Below are 19,503 nucleotides of genomic sequence, written 5' to 3' on the forward strand. Positions count from 1 at the left end.
TAACCGATGAAACGGTCCTTCAGTCCGTTTTCATCGGTTTTGATCGATCGTGTGTACGCGGCCTTAGAGTCTGCAAAAGACTTGAGACTGGGGCGGTGGGTCACCTCCCCGCAGGACAACGACCCTAAACATGCAGCCAGAGCTACTAAGGAATGATTTAGATCAAAGCATATTCATGTGTTAGAATGGCCCACTTAAAGCGGGGGTTCACCCTATCGACGGGAATTTTTTTTTTTTATTTTACCTTAAAATCAGGCATTGTAGCGCGAGCTACAGTATGCCTGTCCCGAATTTTTTACCGCCGTACTCACCTTGTAGTCGTCCATCGAAGATTCCGGGGAATGGGCGTGCCTATGGAGACGGAGGATGATTGACGGCCGGCTCTGGCGCGTCACGCTTCTCCGGAAATAGCCGAAATAGGCTTGGTCTTCACGACGCGTGCGCATAGCCTGTGCGCAGGCGCCGTGAAGAGCCGAGACCTACTCCGGCTGTCTTCGGGGAGAGTGACGTGCCAGGGCCGGCCGTCAATCATCCTCCCTCTCCATAGGCACGCCCATTCCCCGCGGGAGCCGGAATCTACGATGGACGACTACAAGGTGAGTACGGGGTTAAAAAAATCGGGACAGGCATACTGTAGCTCGCGCTACAATGCCTGTCTCGATGGTAAAATGGGTCGGGGGGGGGGGGTGAACTACCGCTTTAAAGTCCAGACCCAAATACAATTGGCTGAATACAAATGCACACCACACTTTCCTTCCACTTCACAATTATGTGCAACTTTGTAGGTCTATCACATATAATCCCAATAAAATACATTTACGTTCTTGATTAGAACCACTTCCGGGAAAGATCCTCTCTCTGCAATCTATAACATTTCTGCTACTAAATATCAGGGAAATTTGGAACATGCATTATTCTCGCTTGACAGAAGTTGACTTCTATGAAAAGGGACTGTTCATAAAAATGTTAAGTTTGATTGGGGTTGCAGCTACTCAACTGTGGAGCTGATCATTGTATTTTGACAGCGGAGGAGTCCCCCCAGCCACAAACTTTGTTTGTGTGGATGGGGGAATCCATTGTTTGTTTTTTTCCCCAATTAATCCTCTGGCCAATTAAAAAAAAAGACAATACATCTATGGTCATCCCAGCACAGAATGTAGTAAGGCAATTGGAAGTTTCCTGTGATGCATGAACCCTAAACGAATAAGAAAAGAGGGAAGGGAAAAAAAAACAACTCAACTTCCTATAGAAAATATTTCTTCAGAAATACCTAGGTATTGTATAGGAAATGTCTAGGCTTTTGGTAATATGATACCTGGTGAAGGGAGGATCAGAGCTCAGAACAGCAGATCTACTTGGGCAACAATGGAGTCTGAAGCCTCGTTCACACGACCGGTTTTCCCGGCAGGATAACTGCCAGGAGAAAGGACTCATGCCGCTTACACACGATCATTTTTCGGCATGAAAAAAATGTCATTTTTTAAAACGTCATTTAAAATGATCGTGTGTGGGCTTCACATCGTTTTTTGGCTTCTTAAAATGTCATTTTACGTGTTGTAAAAAATGATCGTGTGTGGGCAAAAATGACGTTTTAAACCCACACATGCCCAGAAGCAAGTTATGAGACGGGAGCACTCGCTCTGGTAAAAATAGGATTTTTGTACTCACCGTAAAATCCATTTCTCTGAGTTCATGGACGGACACAGCAGCCTTTGACCTTAGGGTTATATCCACTTCCTTCCAGGAGAGTTAGGCAGAAAAAAAGCACTTTAAGTGTTAACAACACTTTCCTCAGTGCAGCTCCTCCCAGGGGGCGTGGTTCCCCGGGTATAACCCACACCCTGCTCTAGCAGCCTCAGTTCGTAACAAGCAGTACAAACAAAAGGAGGGGTGGGTGCTGTGTCCGTCCATGAACTCAGAGAAATGGATTTTACGGTGAGTACAAAACTCCTATTTTATCTTCCGTTCATGGACGGACACAGCAGCCTTTGACCTTAGGGACGTCCCCAAGCAGTGTCAAAAAATTAGAGGGGTGGGAAAACAACACAGCAAACCAGGTTACACCCCAAACAAAACCGGAGTTACTCAACGAAGGAACTCCAATCTTAAACTGCCGCCTGTAACACCTTGCGGGTGAAGGAGGCATCCGAAGATGCACTCACATCCACCTTGTAAAATTTTGAGAAGGTGTGGATTGACGACCAGGTCGCTGCCTTACAAATCTGTAAGACAGAAGCTTGGTGACGGAAAGCCCAAGAGGCACCAATCGCCCTGGTCAAATGCGCCGTGACCTGAAAGGGAGGCGCCCGCCCATTTAGGGCATAGGACTGGAGCACGACTTGTCCGATCCACCTAGAAATGGTGGCCGACGAGACCGCCAGACCTTTATTAGGACCAGTCACCGACACGAACAGTGAGTCTGACCTCCGGAACGGAGCCGTAGCAGACAAGTACACTCGTAGGGCCCGAACCACATCCAGGGAATGTAAAGTGGCCTCCTCCTGTTTTTTCGGCTGAGGACATAAGGATGGAAGAACAATGTCCTCATTAATGTGAAAAATCCAAAACGACGTTTGGGAGGAAAGACGGCTGAGGCCGCAGCACAACCTTATCCCTATGGATGACCAAGTAGGGAGCCTTGCAAGACAAGGCCGCCAGTTCAGACACCCGTCTGATCAAGATAATTGCTACCAGAAAAACCACCTTCTGTGACAGAGTCAACAAGGGGATCTTCCGAATGTCCTCAAAGGGAGCATCCCGAAGCACCGAAAGGACTAAATACAAGTCCCATGGGGGTAGTGGATGGCGCACCGGAGGGGCCACATGCCGGACCCCCCGTAAAAACGTACGCACCAAAGAGTGCGACGGCAAGGATCGCTGAAAGCAAACAGCCAGAGCCGAAATCTGACTCTTAACCGTACTTAAGGTGAGAGCCTGATCCACTCCCCGCTGTAAAAACAGGAGAATCCTGGACACCACGTATGTACGAGTGAAGTAGACTTCCGTGCACGCAGCATGGTAGAGACCACCGAGCCCGATGGGCCTCGGCCTCTCAGTTCCTGGTTTACAACAGCCACGCCGTCAAAGCCAGCGACTGTAAAGCAGGGTGGAAGATCGGACCCTGCGACATAAGATCTTCTCTCAGGGGTAGACGCCAGGGGGCATCTGCCACCAGACGCACCAGGTCCGGACCAGGAGCGGCGCGACCAATCTGGGGCAATCAGGATTGTTGGAATCCCTCCGGCTTCCACTCTGCGCAGCAAGCGAGGAAGAAGCTTCAGAGGAGGGAAGGTGTAGATGAGGCGATAGCTACCCCAAGGTGCCACCAACGCGCCTGATGCGTCCGTCCATGGGTCTCTTGACCTGGCCACGAACCGTGGCACCTTCCGATTGAGACGGGACACTAGAAGGTCCACGTCTGGAGTGCCCCACTTTTGGCACAGACTCTAAAACACCTCTGGGTGGAGTGACCACTCTCCTTGGTCTAATGTTTGGCGACTTAGGAAGTCGGCATGCCAATTCTGTACACCCGGAATGTACACGGCCGACAGAACCGGAACGGACGTCCATCGCTGCAGCTGAACTCCGTGTGTCCCCCTGATGATTGACGTATGCCACGGCCGTGGCGTTGTCGGACTGGATCCTGACCGGTCGGCCCTGCAGATCCAGGGATCTCCTCCTGAGTCCAGCGCCCCTGGGCAGACAGGGTGCCCCAAACGCCCCCCAACCGAAGGCGCTGGCATCCGTCATGACCACGGTCCAGCGGCACGGCAGAAACGACTTCCCGGTCCGAAGCACCGGAGATGCCAGCCACCACACCAGGGAAGACTTGACTAAACTGAATCTGGTACTCCAGAGATGACGGGACCTTGTCCCAACGTGACAGAATTTCCTTCTGTAGCACCCTGGTGTGGAATTGGGCATACGGAACCGCCTCACAAGAGGCCACCATCAGACCCAGAACCCTCATGCAGAATCAAAGAGATGACCACTTCTGGGTCGACAACTGCTGCACTGCAGATTGCAGAGTCTGAAGTTTCTCTATTGGGAGAAAAACTCTCGCCTCCGCGGAATCCAGGACTAGTCCCAGGTATTCCAGTCTCTGAGACGGAACTAACACTGACTTCTGGATATTCGTCCAGATATCCCATGATAGCGATCCCCCGCTGTCTCAGCAGGGCCAGTATCGGGCAAGCACCTTGGGGAAAACCCGTTGTGCCGATGCCAAGCCGAAACGGGAGGGCCACAAATTGAAAATGGTCCTCCCCGACCGCAAAGCGCAGAAACCTCTGGTGCTTTGTGCATATGGGAAAATGCAGGAACGCGTCCATGATATCCAAGGACGCCAGAAAGTCCCCCTGATGGAGCGCCGCTATTACCGAGTGAATCGACTCCATCCTGAACATTTGCACCTAGACAAAACAATAGAGGGTCTTTAAGTCCAGGATTGGACGGACCCCCTACCTTCTTGAGGACTACAAACAGATTGGAGCAAAACCCCAGAAACCGTTCCATCTAGGGAACCGGCACAATCACTCCTGTCCAGTAGATCCTGGACAGCCCCTGACAAAGCCTTCCAGCAATCCGGAGGAAGCTGGAGGTTGAAAGGAAAAAATCTGTTTGGTGGACAAGAGAGAAACTATCTTGAACCCCGAGGAAACTACTTCGCAAACCCAACGGTCGGAAAGAAGAGACCTCCATCGAGCCGCGAATTCGCGAAGCTGGCCCCCCCACCCGAGACACGGGTGGGGGCAGACCTTCATGCGGAAGCAGGCTTGTCCGCAGGCTTGATAGGCTTGTGGTACCAGGTGCGCTTCTGCCCCACAGTGGGGGCCTTAGCACCTTGCAAACTTTTTTCCCGCCACACTGGGCACACGAAAAAAAAACGTTTGGGGGTAGTAAAGGAGGGCCCTTGCTAACGGCGAGGCTCCTTGCCCTTCCCAGACTGTGGGAGCAGCGTGCTCTACCACCCGTGGCAACCGTAATGATGCCATCCAGGGATGCCCCAAAAAGCCATTCACCCTTAAAATCCACCAAGGCCTTCCTTGAGGACTGGTCCGCAGACCAGCATTTCAGCCACACAAGGCGGCGCAGTACCACCGCATAGCTGGAAGCCCTGGAATGCAAGGGGAGCGTATCCAGGGCCGTTTTACAGACGAACTGCAGACCCTGAACCATTTGTTCAACCAGGACCTTACAGGTCTCGGAAGCATCTTGTGCCTCCAGCTCCTGCAGCAAAAGCTTGCCCTCCCAGTCAGAGACTGTGACACCAGAGCCCCGGCCAAAACTACTGAGAAGATGGAGAGGGCCATAGCCTCCATTCTCCTATCCGTGGGGTCTTTAAAGGTAGGAGCCTCATCCACAGTCAATGTGGTGGCTTTGCTCAACCTGGACACGGGAGGGTCCACGGAGGGAGGAGAGACCCACTTTCCCTAAAAAAGTCTGCTTCAAAGGGAAAACGGGTCGCAAAGGCAAAAACTGTCTGCGGTGTATCCCATTCCTTGTACAACAAACTGTCCAAAAAAGGACACAAGGAAACACATTTCTAGTGCATGTCGGTTTGCGGGACCCAAAAGGGACTGGCACACCAGGTGCCCCCACCATATCCTCAAGTTTCTGAGTATCACGCAGAAATAATAGCTCCAACAATTCCAATCAGCAACCGACCCTATGCAGAGTCGTCCTCACTGTCCGCGTGGGTTAAGCCCGCATCATCTGACAATACAGAACCATGTCAGAGATATCCCCAGAAGCAGGCCAGGGAGGGGCGCTTTTTTACCCCCCACCTGGCCACTAGTCGCTTCAAACCTGGCGAGAAAACGCCACCAGGACAGCCGACACTGCCTCAGCAGATGTGGCAGGGGGAGGGGCACCAAGGGTTAACACAGGCAACGCAGGGACAGAAGTACCCATTCAGGCACCACAGGGCCCCACCGCTGTGTCACCCTGAACTGCAAGGCAGAACCACCCACCAGTCACCTCCAGGCCGTTACCATAGAGACAGGGGCCCCCAGGGAACTCACCACCCCACCCGGTGCAGCGCGAGCTGAGACAGGTCCTACGTGTGCACTGGAGCCGGCTGCGCAGCGTTTGTCCCCCCAGGGAGATTTGCGGCCTTCCTGCAGCACTAAAACGACCGAACGAGGCCAAACGAAATCCAAGATGGCCGCCGTATGATGAAAAAACACCATAGGACTACAGGAAAATGGCCGCCGAGCCATATAAAGCATGACCACGGCAAAATGTCGGCCGTTAAAAATACTCACAGTGACACCCCAGTACACACAGAGCCTGTAAGTAAAAACACACACACAGCCCCCACTATACACACAGCCCCCGGTGGCAATAAAGAGACCTCAGAAGGCCCCCCCTCACAGCCGCTACCCCAAGGGGGAGGGAGAGGACGTAAAGGAGAGGAAAGCAGGGAAAGCCCTCAGCCGACCTCCCAGGGGAAAATTCCAGCCATACCACCTTACCTGAGCAAGGGGCCACTACTTACCCGACCTGCGACCACCGGCTGGAGGTATCCCAGACAGAACCAACGTCCGCTAAACGGCATGGCTGTCGGCCAGACACACTGTGACAAGGCCATAGAGACCGGTCATATGTGTGCCCTAGAACATGACATTCTCCGGCCGCCCCTGGGGCAATGGGGCCTGTCGTGGACGACCCAGAGCTGAGCTGAGGGCCGGCACACGCTTGATGGCCAAACATGGGGGGACTACAAGAGTCAAGACCCAGCCTGTCACCCAGTCGGCTGTTGATAGAAGAATCACAGGATCCAAAAATGCAGGAACAAAAAAAAAGAAAAATCTCCAGAGTACAGGACTCCAGAGTGCCTGTCCTCTCCTGACGTTAGGCAGAGAAAAACTGAGACTGCTAGAGCAGGGTGTGGGTTATACCCGGGGAACCACGCCCCCCTGGGAGGAGCTGCACTAAGGAAAGTGTTGTCAACACTTAAAGTGCTTTTTTTCTGCCTAACTCTCCTGGAAGGAAGCGGATATAACCCTAAGGTCAAAGGCTGCTGTGTCCGTCCATGAACGGAAGAGAAACTACCATTAATAATGAAGTAAGCACATTCATCACGCTGTAACAGACAAAAAAGCGCGAATCGTCTTTTACTAACAAGGAATCAGCTAAAAGCAGCCCAAAGGTGAATAGAACTTCCCCTTTAGAGTGCCGTCGCACGTGTTGTACGTCACCGCGCTTTGTTCATCATTTTTCAAAAACGATGGTGTGTGGGCAACATCGTTTTTAACGATGAATTTGGAAAAACATCGTTTTTTGGACATGCTGAAAAATGACTTTTTTTTTCATGCCGAAAAACGATCGTGTGTATGCGGCATCAGAGCAGACATTTGCAGGATTTTGGAGAAGCAAGAGAGAGTCTGGAAGATCCTGTATCCTGGAAGAAGACTCCATAATAAAGCCTAAACATTTAAAATTTACCTGGGAATGATGCTAAATTTATAACTCAAGTCAAGTAATGTTTTTAGTGTATCCCTCTTGCATAATTCATGCTAATTTGCTGGGAAAGATAGATAGCGTTTTTTTTCTGCAGTTGTATGTACAACAGCCTGTCTAGTAAAACAAATATTCATACACTATGGAAGTTTTTTTTAGGCTTCCTTGCATATACCGCAAAGTAACCTAAATAGATAGAAAGCAAAACATGCACATATGTTTTTACCATCATCTGCATTTTTAGTGCAGAAAACATAGTAATATATTCAAGGATTTTATATTACTAGCTAACTAAAGCAACTGTATTTATATAAAAAATGGCTGCTTTTATAGCTCTTACTAACTGGTTCTATAGACCTGACTGTACTAGATTATGTAATAAAATCTATTATCAGAAAATTGCTTTTTGGATTGAAATTCTGACTTTTTTTTTTATTTCTCCACCCGCAATTACATATTACAGGAGCTATTTCTATTTTGTAAGGGAAGATGTTACATAGTCAGGTTGAAAAGACACAAGTCCATCTAGTGCAACCAAAAAAACAAAAAAAACAAAACAATAATACAATCCCATATAATTAAATATTCAAACATTAGGACATCAAGTGTGTTCTACGACCAGATTTAGTCAATGGTATTTTGAACAGAAAAACTACAACGTTACCCAGGCATAATTTGGTTATAGGTGGAAGCTGCAGGCCTGATTCAGCCCATGGTTACTTACTGTATATTACTTGATTACACCAAGATCAAATTCTCGCTGCCAACATTATTAATTCTGTTCCTGTCTACCTGGGAGTTTTCACTCCCCTTTTTTGTATCATAGCACTTTCTGATGCATTCTCCAAAATACAGTAAAACCTTGGTTTGCGAGCATAATTAGTTCCAGAAACATGCTTGTAATCCAAAGCACTTGTATATCAAAGCATTTTTTTACAGGGTATAAAAGAGAAGAGAGGCACCTCTAAGTGTAGCAATAAGTTGCTAAATTTTGTACCTTCATTAACCACTTAAGACCCGGACCTTTAGGCAGCTAAAGGACCTGGACAGTTTTTGCGATTCGGCACTGCATCGCTTTAACTGACAATTGCGTGATCGTGCGACGTGGCTCCCAAACTAAATTGGCGTCCTTTTTTCCCCACAAATAGAGCTTTCTTTTGGTGGTATTTGATCACCTCTGCTTTTTTTATTTTTTGCGCTATAAACAAAAATAGAGCGACAATTTTGAAAAAAATGCAATATGTTTTACTTTTTGCTATAATATCCCCCCAAAATATATATTTTTTTTTTCCTCAGTTTAGACCTATACATATTCTTCTACCTATTTTTGGTAAAAAAATCACAATAAGCGTTTATCGGTTGGTTTGACAAAAATTATAACGTTTCCAAAATAGGGGATAGTTTTATTGCATTTTTATGATTTTTTTTTTCACTACTAATGGCGGCGATCAGCGTTTTTTTTCTTGACTGCGACATAATGGCGGACACTTCGGACAATTTTGACACATTTTTGGGACCATTGTCATTTTCACAGCAAAAAATGCATTTAAAATGCATTGTTTACTGTGAAAATGACAATAGCAGTTTGGGAGTTAACTACAAGGGGGCGCTGAAGGGGTTATGCATGACCTCATCTGTGTTTCTAACTGTAGGGGTGTGTGGTTGTAGGTGTGACATCATCGATTGTGTTTCCCTATAAAAGGGAACACACGATCGATCACGGCGCCACAGTGAAGAACGAGGAAGCTGTGTTTACACACGGCTGTCCCCGTTCTTCAGCTCTGGGGACCGATTGCAGGACTGAAGCGGCGATCGGGTCCGTGGGTCCCAGAGCTTCGGACCGGGTCGCGGGCGTGCACCCGCGGCTGGGCACTTAAAGAGGACGTACCTGTACGTGCATGTGCCCAGCCGTGCCATTCTGCCATCGTAAATGTGCAGGAGGCGGTCCTTAAGTGGTTAAATGTAACCATATTGTTACACTTAGAGGCTCCTCTCTTCTTTTTTACACTCAGTTGTGACATGACACAACTCTTATATCAAGACATCGCTTGTATATCGAGGCAAAATTTATTAAATCATTTTGCTCGTCTTGCAAAACGGTCTCAAAACCAAGGTTTTACTGGGTATAAGAAAAAACTAAAATGGGCAATGCAGATGTACAGACCCATGAATTAAAGAGATCGCAGAGATCTTACTAATAGAGTCCCCAAGAACTATATGTGGCTTAGTGCCCAGCACATACCAAAAACTAAAATATGTTTTGGGTGAATTGGCCTTCTACTAGTGAAAAAATAAGTTCTTTCCCGACTTCCCTACGGGACAGTTCAAACCATGCCCACTGAAATCGCACCGCACAGATCTAAATTGCGCGGGAAGGCACACTGTGCCTTCCTGTGTGATTCACGTGCAGGCCTTTGTGGTACAATTTTAGCCCATTCATTGTGATTGGGCTAAATCACACCACACTAAATGTGCACTACTTTTTAAAATGCACTGCAACCGGATCACATGGTACAAAGTTCCAAGCGATCTGTTGCAAGCAAACGCACTGTGTTTGCGACCTGTGTTTTGGATGTCAAGTTTGTATTGACACCTGCTGCAGATTGCAAATGGAGTGCGTTTTGCATGTCGTGTGAATTGTACAGGATTACGCTGTGTGGGCATGGTGTGAACCTGCCCTAAAACTCCTTACTTCCAAAATTGGTGATTTTTGAGTTTGAACACTCTCAACCAACTATATAATGGAGACACAAATGCTTTGAGAATTTACACAGAACATACCTCATTCCCAATAAATATTTTTATAAATACTGTATCTATGTGTCAGAGTCTTGTTTGCTTTGAGATGACCTATGCAAACCTTTATCACAAGGAATGTTTTTCTCTAGCTTCTGGAGCACTTTAACACGCTAAAGGAATAGTGTGACTCTACTGTATCCTTACTAAACCTTCAACTGGAAAAGTCTGTTACGATGAAACTCTGGGAAACAGATCTAGCTCAAACATTTTCAGGAATGCAATGGCAGCAAGCAACAGAATGGCCTCTTCGATACTCTAAATGTGTAACACACTGGGAATCCTCTATCAAATTATCTCACAAATCAACACTCAACAGACCTAGTACTTGCACTGCTACACCTGGGCACTGACCAATGGCCATACAACTTAAGAGATTTCCCAATTCAGGCCCTCATAGCGGCAAAAAAAACTGTAGCCGGGGCCTGGAAGCAAAGGTGTGCTCCAGATAAAACACTCTTTATATTTTAACTCAATGAACAAACCCAATTCAAACTCACATTTAATGTTCAAAATAGAACATGGGAAGCCCTTTGAAAAAGATGAAAAATTGGCCTACACACTCTGAATGCACAGCTATTGTGTAAATATTTTAATATTATAATCACTGAATGATGTGCATCTAAATTGCATCTCGTATTGGGACTCCTACATATGCTTAGTAGCTTAAAGCGGAAGTAAACCCATCTATTTGATAGTTTAAAAAAACAGTCAACATTCCCGGCATGCCGGAAATGCTAGATGTCACATTTGCTTGTGCTCTCAACCAAACTGTCAAACCATCCAATGGCTGGTTTCATAACTGATCACATGTGCAGAATCGTGGCAGTTGCAGATTAAACAGAGGCCAAGATGGCGGCTTCCTTGGCTGAAAACAATAGGAGGGTTTACTTCCACTTTAACTTCCCTACATATGCCCATAACAACCAAGACAGTACTAACTGAGACAGGCACTAATCAAAACTAAACTCCCTCCCCTGTTTTTGGAGTCTTTCTTTTTTTGTTTGCCTTTATTATTTTCCTTTCTATATATACTGTACATTTGCTACTATCAAACCAATGTCTGACTAAAGACTTATTGTATTATCACTTTTGTGAGCATTTGTAACTCTTTTGAAGTGCCTTTTTCTTGTCACATGGATTGAAAATTTCTGAAGTTTGTGTAAAAAGAATAAAAATGTAAGTTGAACAAACAACAACTTCTGGTTCCAATTGAAAGCTTCAAAATGCAGATCAGAGCCAGTCCACACCTTGTGCTGCTGACCGCTACAGATATCGCATCAAACATAGGCATTGTCTGCTAGGAGCAGTTGGCGTCACAACTGTTGGTGCTGGTACTCCTAACAATATCAGCTTGTGGCCAATCCCTGGAGGCCCAACAGCTGTCACCATACTTCTACTATAAAGAAAATGTAAGGACATCCTGGCTGAACAGTCTTTTAATCTACGTGCAGCTAGTAATTTAGTTAATGTACAGTAATCTGCAAAGTCCTGATAGCTATGTCATATTCAGAAAAAATTTAAGCTGTAATACCTTGTATGCCACGCTGTTAGATGAATCCACAATAATAAATAAGGGTTTCCTGGTAAAGGGGTAGAGATCTCCAGGATGAAGGCTGTAAAAAAACAATTTAGTAAAATTGACAGGTTAAACATCAGGATAACAGTTATATTCTTTGTCAGGTATATTGGCACAATGATAAAAAACACAGTTCCAGCTTCGGGGAAAAAAAATGGCAAATCTTCAGGCATCTCATTCCAGATCATAGCAACTGCAAACCTTTCACTGGATCAGGACAAGAGCATCTAATATTTATGAGCACCTTATGGCTAGCTTATACAGTAAACTGGTGAAGAAAACTATAGACTATCAATCGTTTTTTTGTGAGTAACATTCCATAAAGGAGCAGTATCCTCATCCCTGACTAAGCCAACAATGTATTTAGATGAAGTTGGACATTTTAATGGTATACAAACTTTTTGCACTGAAGGGCACTATGAGAACCGATGGGCACTGTGAGTACTAGAATGCGGTGAGTATAGAAAGGCACTGTGAGCATTGAAGAGGTGCTGTGAGTACTGAGTGGGTACTGAGTGTAAAGCAGGCACCATGAGTGCTGAGGGGGTCACTGTGAGAGAGCCAAGGGTCACTGGTTGTGACCGAGGGTCATCATGGGTACCAAAGGGTGCTATTAGAGTGACATTTTCAAACATTTGAAAATAAATAATGCAAAAATGTTACTTAAATAAAAGTCTATTAATACAAAATGAATATCCCCATTACGTTAGTGGGTTACATGTTCTGCAGCAATAGTGTACACCTTGCTCCATGTACAAGTTCCTTGAACACCGATTGAGGGCAAATACTGCTGTGCTAGATGTGAGGAAGCTCTTTTCTAAGCCCAGATGCTAGATCTAGAGAATTAGCTTGCAACATTGCAAAGCATCAGCAACCTGGATAGGAGTATACACCTTACCCATCAGGTGTTGGCTGGAGCCAGTTTAAAGAAAGGTGGTGATACAGAGGTAGGTGCAGGCACCAAAGATTAGTAGTTGAGTTACAGTTAAAAAGTGGGGTAGGGAGAAAAGTGTTAGCGGCTAGTCCAAAGTTAATACATCCCAACAAATAAGCCAAGTTTTGTGATGTTGGGGATATGAGCTCAGGAGTGGCACTCCTGAAGCAGAATATTTCCCCTAGCTGCCAGGGGAGCAATTAATCCAGTAAGAATGAGGGTAAAGTTACAAAGCAAGGATGGACGGATCTTCTATTTTCAAGAGGAAAGAGAGACTTGAAAAGTCAGGTGAAAAAACGCTTATGCCGCGTACACACGGTCAGACTTTTGGCCAGGCAAAACTCAGTCGGAATTTCCGACGGAAAAATAGAGAACCTGCTCTCTATCCAAGTCCATCAGAAATTCCAACGGAAAAAGTCCAATGGGGCATACACACGTTCGGAATATCCGATGAAAAGCTCCCATCGGACTTTTTCCATCGGAAATTCCGACCGTGTGAACGCGGCTTTAGAGGAAGCGATGTCAGACACAAGGGCCGGAACTGGGAGTTGGCCTTGCACCATCTTTGATTATCCCATTTGCATGGTTTATTCATTCCTGAACACTGTAAGCATGTTTTTAACTTAATAGAAATGGGTTTTTAGATTTACTACACTATGAGCCTTTCATGTTATCCTACCTGGAGTGATTCCAGGGTGCCTTTTCGTGATCTGGGGGAGTGATTTGGAATAGAGTGGAATGTGGTGACAATGACACATGGCAATGTGTTGTTTGGCCCTATAAATTACAAAGGGTGTATATTCTGATAATAGGAAATTTTCATGCATTTTTAGCACAGTGGTGATCTTGGCTGATGAAGATTGGCAATTTGCACAAAGATCTATTCTCACTATTTTGGGATATTCCATTTTAACAATGATGTAGTGTAACTACATTTGCACAATTTCTATTTAGAGGTTTTTAAACTGGTTATTTGTTTATATATTTTTTACCTTCATGCATTATATACATGCATGCACTGACTGCAGCTGCTGGTGGTGGAAGATGGCAGGGTGGAGAGTGGTGGTAAGGGGGCTTTTAGATATGTGTTGATACATTCTGCTAATCTTTCACAAGTATGGCGATACCAAATGTATGAGACTTTTACACAGCCTGGCCAAATGGAGGGGTCCACCATTGAAGTATAATCTTCAGGTATTCTAGGAGCATAAATTACACATATGATTTCATTCCTACCCATCACACTTTTGAAGGTCCTGGAGCACCAAGACAGAGAAATAGCTGTCCAAAATGGAGTCATTTTGTGGGCAAACACCCCAACATATATTCTATAAGGCATGGGCTGCAGATAGGTACTTGGGTACGCTGATGGGCTGGTGACAGGTACTCGGGTACGCTGATGGGCTGGTGATAGTTACTCGGGTGGGCTGTGGCAGGTACTTTGATGGGTGGCGACAGGTCCTCTTTATTGGGGGGGGGCAATCAGTGTGTTTGGTGTATACTGTAGGTGGTAATGAGCGAGAGCCCGGTAACAGCTCGTTACCACAGATTGTTGACATTCTGTGACCGGCTGTGATTGGACAATTTCATTGGCTCCTTACCGTGATCGAGGATGGGCTTTGTCAGTGTGACAAGCCGTGCACGAGGACAATGCATGTGACCGGCTGTGATTGGACACAGCCAGTCACGCGATAAAGAGACCATTTTTATTGGCTCTTTACACTAATCTGGGATGGGCTGAGTCCTGAGGGACAGTCCTCATTCCCGATCGCCTCACTGTGGGCCCCCGGTGGCCCGCAGGGGCGTCGAGAAGCCCAGGACGTCACATGATGCCCGCCCAGAGGGACAGAGTGTTCCTGCGGACCTCATATATGACAATGGCCCGGTTTGGAAGTGGTAAAACTCCCTTCAACTGAATTTTTTCAGTTGAGCTCCGTCTGCTTCTGCTCCCAAAAAGCCAGCAAGGGAGTCAAGTCCATAGTGTGCTTCACTTAGCAGCAGTTGAAAAACAGATTTCTGGCGGACCAGATGGTCGCCAGAGTCTCTATGATCGTCGGAGGCCAGGCGCGATGTTATGACGTCATGCCCAGCCTCTGCATTTAAAAAAAATGGCGAGGCTTCGGCTAGGAAGCAGTGATTTTTTTTTATTATTATTTTAGGCTTCCCAACCTAGAGGTGAGATGTGGGGTCTTATTGACCCCATATCTCACTGTAAAGATGTCCGATCATGTCATATTCCTATTACAATGGATGTTTACATTCCTTGTAATAGGAATTTTTTTAAAGTGTCAAAATAAAAAAAAAATTAAGTACATTTTTTTTTTTTTAATCAACAGTTTTTATTGAAAAGTTTTTGCACAAGGAGTACAGAAAAAAGAAGGTAAATATAAAGTGTCAGTATTCCGATCAAATACATATACAAGGTAATCAAAATACTCATGGCATCTCAGAAATAAAAGAAAACAGGTAATACTTTTCAGGAATAAGTATACTTAGTGTGATCATCATATCATCGCCTATGGTACAGGCGAGGATTCAGTTGACATACTGTGTAATATGGCCTATTCACAGATAATCCTCTGAACTGGTCCATTGCGACCAGGGTTCCCATATGTGTTGCATCTTTTGGAGGTGGCCCTCGCTGGATGCTAGCATCAATTCGTAATTATAATGTACATTAACCTGGTCTAAGGTGTGTTCCACTGATGGTATTTGTGTAGTTTTCCATAGTCTTGTGATAGACAGTCTCGATACGAGGAGAACGTTGGTCAATACCACTCTGTACTTGGGGTGTATTAGGTCAATCGTCAAGTTCAGCAATGCCAAAGCAGGGGTAGGGTCTAACTGAGTTTGGGAGATATCCGTGAGAATACAGAATATCGCTGTCCAGTACGGTTGTATGAGAGGGCATGTCCATAGGATATGCAGGAGGTCTCCCCTGCCTGAGTTGCATCTCCAGCAGTTCTCAGACGTGGACGGGCTGAATTTCGCTATCCTCGTGGGGGTAAGATACCACCGGAGAGATATTTTTTGTGCAAGTTCCCAGAAGGCAGAGTTCTTGGTGGACTTGTATATGGAGCGTAGTGCTATCTGCCACTGCGACTCGGAAAAGGTATGACCCAGATCCGCGTCCCAGTGGAAGTGTGGTTTTGATTTGGAGAAAATGCATTTTTGTTGAGAGAGATTGTAAAAAAGGGATATTCCCTTAGTGCGTGTTTTTTTATCTGTCAGGAACAACCATACCCCAGGGGGGATGGTGTAACTCAGGGTGGTGATGCGTTCAAAGCAGTGCTTTATTCTAAGGTAGTTGAAGAGTTCAGTATATTGGAGGCTAAACTTCTCTTGTAATTGAGCAAATGGTAGCAGTGACCCATCTTGGAGAATATCTCCAAGGAGAGCTATTCCCTGAGATTTCCATTTTGTGAGGGAAAGGTCTGACGTGAAGTGCTGTAGTAAGTCAATTGGGAGAGGTGGGGAGAAGGCGTGCTCAGAAGTGCTGCCCATGTTTACAATTTTACGCCACGCATTGGCGGCTACTTTCATAGTAGGTGGAAGTGAGCTGGAGACGGGGATTCCTAATGGGGTGCCCAGTACCCAGCTTTTTAAGTTATGGTGTTGGAGTAAAGCGGATTCCAAATGGCTCCAAGGGGTAATTGGAGGCGTCTGAAACCAGTCCCGAAGCCGAGTCATTACCGATGCCCAATAATAGTCTTCTATAGATATAAATCTATAGATCCGGCCCCACCCGCTAGTTTATGTTTGGTTAGCATGTGTTTTGCGCAACAGGTTTTTTTTCCCTGCCATAATAGCCTGTTGAGCATCGTTTGAAGGGATCTAAAATAAGATTTGGGAATGGGTATAGGAATAGTACGAAATAAGTAAAGTACCTGGGGCAGGTACATCATTTTGAAAGCTGCCAACCTTCCTGACCAGGACAGTTCGTGTTTAGCTAGGATCTGTATGTCTACCTGGAGTTTGGCAAGGAAGGGCTTAAAGTTAGTTGCGAAGAGATTTTTCGTTTTTCTCGTGAGCTTGATCCCCAGGTACGATACGTCGTTATCGGCCCATGCAAAGGGGCATTGATTTTGTAACAAATTTTTAGTGGTGGCATCTAAACCCAAGTCCAAAATGTAAGATTTAGTAGTATTTACTTTATAGTAAGAGACCTTACTAAACCATTGCAGAGTATTATGGGTCTCTACCAGAGAGGATGTTGGATTGGACAGCATGATGATAACCTCATCCGCAAATAAACGTATCTTGTGGTGATGGGGGCCGATCCTGAAGCCAGTTATTTTGGGGTTCTTCCGGATGTGCTCTGCTAGGGGTTCGATCAGGAGGTTGAAAATTAACGGGGAGAGGGGGCATCCTTGTCTTGTACCGTTAGATATGTCAAATGGCCTGGAAAGCATGCCCTCAGAGAACACTCTGGCTGAGGGGGTGGAATACAGAGCCAACAAAGCATTTAGGATCTGGCCCTTGAATCCAAATTTTCTGAGGACTTGTTTAAGGTAGCCCCAAAGTATTCTATCAAACGCCTTCTCTGCGTCCAGAGATAGGAGCAGAGAAGGCGTTCCAGTGGACTCGGCATAATGGATTATATCAATAAGTCGTCTAGTGGTGTCCGAAGTTTGCCTACCCGCTGTGAATCCGGATTGATCCCTATGTATTAACGTGGGCATTATGTCGATCAGTCTTGTGGCCAGAGTTTTAGCATATATCTTTAAGTCAAGGTTTAAAAGCGAGATGGGGCGGAAGTTTTGCGGGTGTATGGGGTCCTTCCCCAGTTTGGGCAGAGTGACTATCACTGCTTGTAAGGACTCTTTCGGGAATTTAGAGGAGGAGGCTATAGTATTGAAAAGGGAAATCAAATGGGGGGCTAGTAGATCACCATATTGCTTATAGTATTCCCCTGAAAGGCCATCTGGGCCCGGTGATTTACCCTTTGGGAGTGAAGCTATCGTAGCTAATATCAACTTGACAGTGAAAGGGTCATTCAAGCGGGACAGCTGTTCTACCGTCAGTTCAGGTAAAGCTACTTGGTCAAGAAATCTATTGATATCGTCGGAAGTAGGTTGGTGCGTGTCGGGGTCACAGCTCAAGTTATAAAGGTCGCTGTAGTAGTGGCTGAAAGCGTCCGCTATCTTTTGAGGGTCTCTAAGTTCCGCTTTTGTGCGAGGATGGAATAGATGGTCTATTTTACTTTTTATTCTGCAGCCCTTGATTCTCCGGGCAAGAGCCTTGCCCGCCTTATTGGACGTGGAGTACGAGACAGCTTTCAGCTTTCTCTGCATGTTTTCAAATGAATGTAGGAGAAGAAGTCTCAGTTCCTGCCACAGGGACAATATTTGCGCCGATCGTGATGGTAGGGTAGTTGACTTGTTTTGCGTTTCTAGGTCAGCTATCTGAGAGGTAAGGGAGTCAATTTGCAGTAATATTTTATTCTTAAGTTGGGGGCTGCTCTTTATCAACACCCCCCTGATAAATGCTTTGTGTGCATTCTACACCACACCCGGGTCCGATACAGAGCCGACAATGTCGCCAAAGTATTCCTGCAATCTATCTTTGATTTCTGGACAGTAGATATAATTGTTCACCCTCCAGAGATAGGATTGCGTTTGTCTCGGAAGATCCGTCAGAGAGATCGTGATGGGGGCGTGATCGGACCATGATGTGGTGTGGATTTCTGCCGCACTAATGTCTTGCAATAACCACTTGTCTGTCAAAAATAAGTCTATGCGCGAGTACGTACCATGGAAGGGAGAGAAGTAGGAGTAATCCCTCTCCGTCCCATGTAGGCACCTCCATACATCAAAAAGATCATGTTTGCTCATGAATGCCTTCAGAGGGGATTCTCTGCATTTTGTCGCTGAAGTGGAGTCCAGGTGGACCTCCGGTACAAGATTTAAGTCGCCACAAAGTAGTAGTCGACCCTGCTTTATGGGATGGATAATAGACATCAATTTTTGGAAAAATCTCATCTGTTTGGCATTCGGAGCATATACATTAACTAAGGTGAATACGACATTGTTAATGGTACAGATAAGGATTACAAAACGACCCTCTGGGTCAATGACTGACTGTTTCAAATGAAATGAGATTGAGTCTTTGATTGCAATCAACACACCACTCTTCTTAGAGGTGAACGGTGCGGAGAAAATCTGGTTAAAGTGTCTATGCCTGCAAATAGGAGCCGCTGTAGACATAAAGTGATTCTCCTGAACGCACAAGATATCACACTGTAGGTCCAGGGCCGTCTTCCATAAGGAATGTCTTTTGGCCGGGTGGTTGAGCCCGTTCGCATTAATGGACAGTATGTTGAGTGGCATTGTGAGGTGAGTGCGTCCAGGGGCTGGACCAGGCACTTACGGTTAGATGCAGGCTCCGGATACTCGTGGCTCGGAACTTGGCGGCTCACGATGAGTCCAGAGGATTCCGGGTAGTTGCAGGAATTCGTCACTAATAGGTTGTATCTGCAAAAAGGCAAAGTTATTCTGAGGAAATAGAACAAGGTGTAGTCCAATCAGAATGTGCTTAGTAACTAAAGCAGGTGGCGTAGCCACCAACAGAGTCAAACGGTGGGATAGAGGGTGGATACACCCAGCTAAGCCACTATGAGGGGATCAAAGTCAAATCAGAGTAAAACAGTAATACTAAAAAGAACAATGAAGAAAACAATTGAAGGAAAGGCTGGTAGCCGAGGGGGCAATAACTTGGTAGATATAAAGGC

General features: G+C 46.0%; 1 protein-coding gene across 2 annotated transcripts in view; it reads right to left on the minus strand.

Moving 5' to 3' along the window:
* The window catches only part of SCAI (suppressor of cancer cell invasion), a 1,073,481-nt gene that overhangs the window by 263,323 nt on the left and 790,655 nt on the right, over positions 1-19,503 (minus strand). For both annotated transcript variants that reach the window (XM_040324877.1, XM_040324876.1), the window contains one exon: positions 11,795-11,876. In XM_040324877.1, the coding sequence (XP_040180811.1) occupies positions 11,795-11,876 (82 nt within the window). The remainder of the gene's footprint in view (positions 1-11,794; positions 11,877-19,503) is intronic.

This window comes from Rana temporaria, chromosome 9, assembly GCF_905171775.1.
Source record: "Rana temporaria chromosome 9, aRanTem1.1, whole genome shotgun sequence".
Classification (NCBI taxonomy): domain Eukaryota; kingdom Metazoa; phylum Chordata; class Amphibia; order Anura; family Ranidae; genus Rana; species Rana temporaria.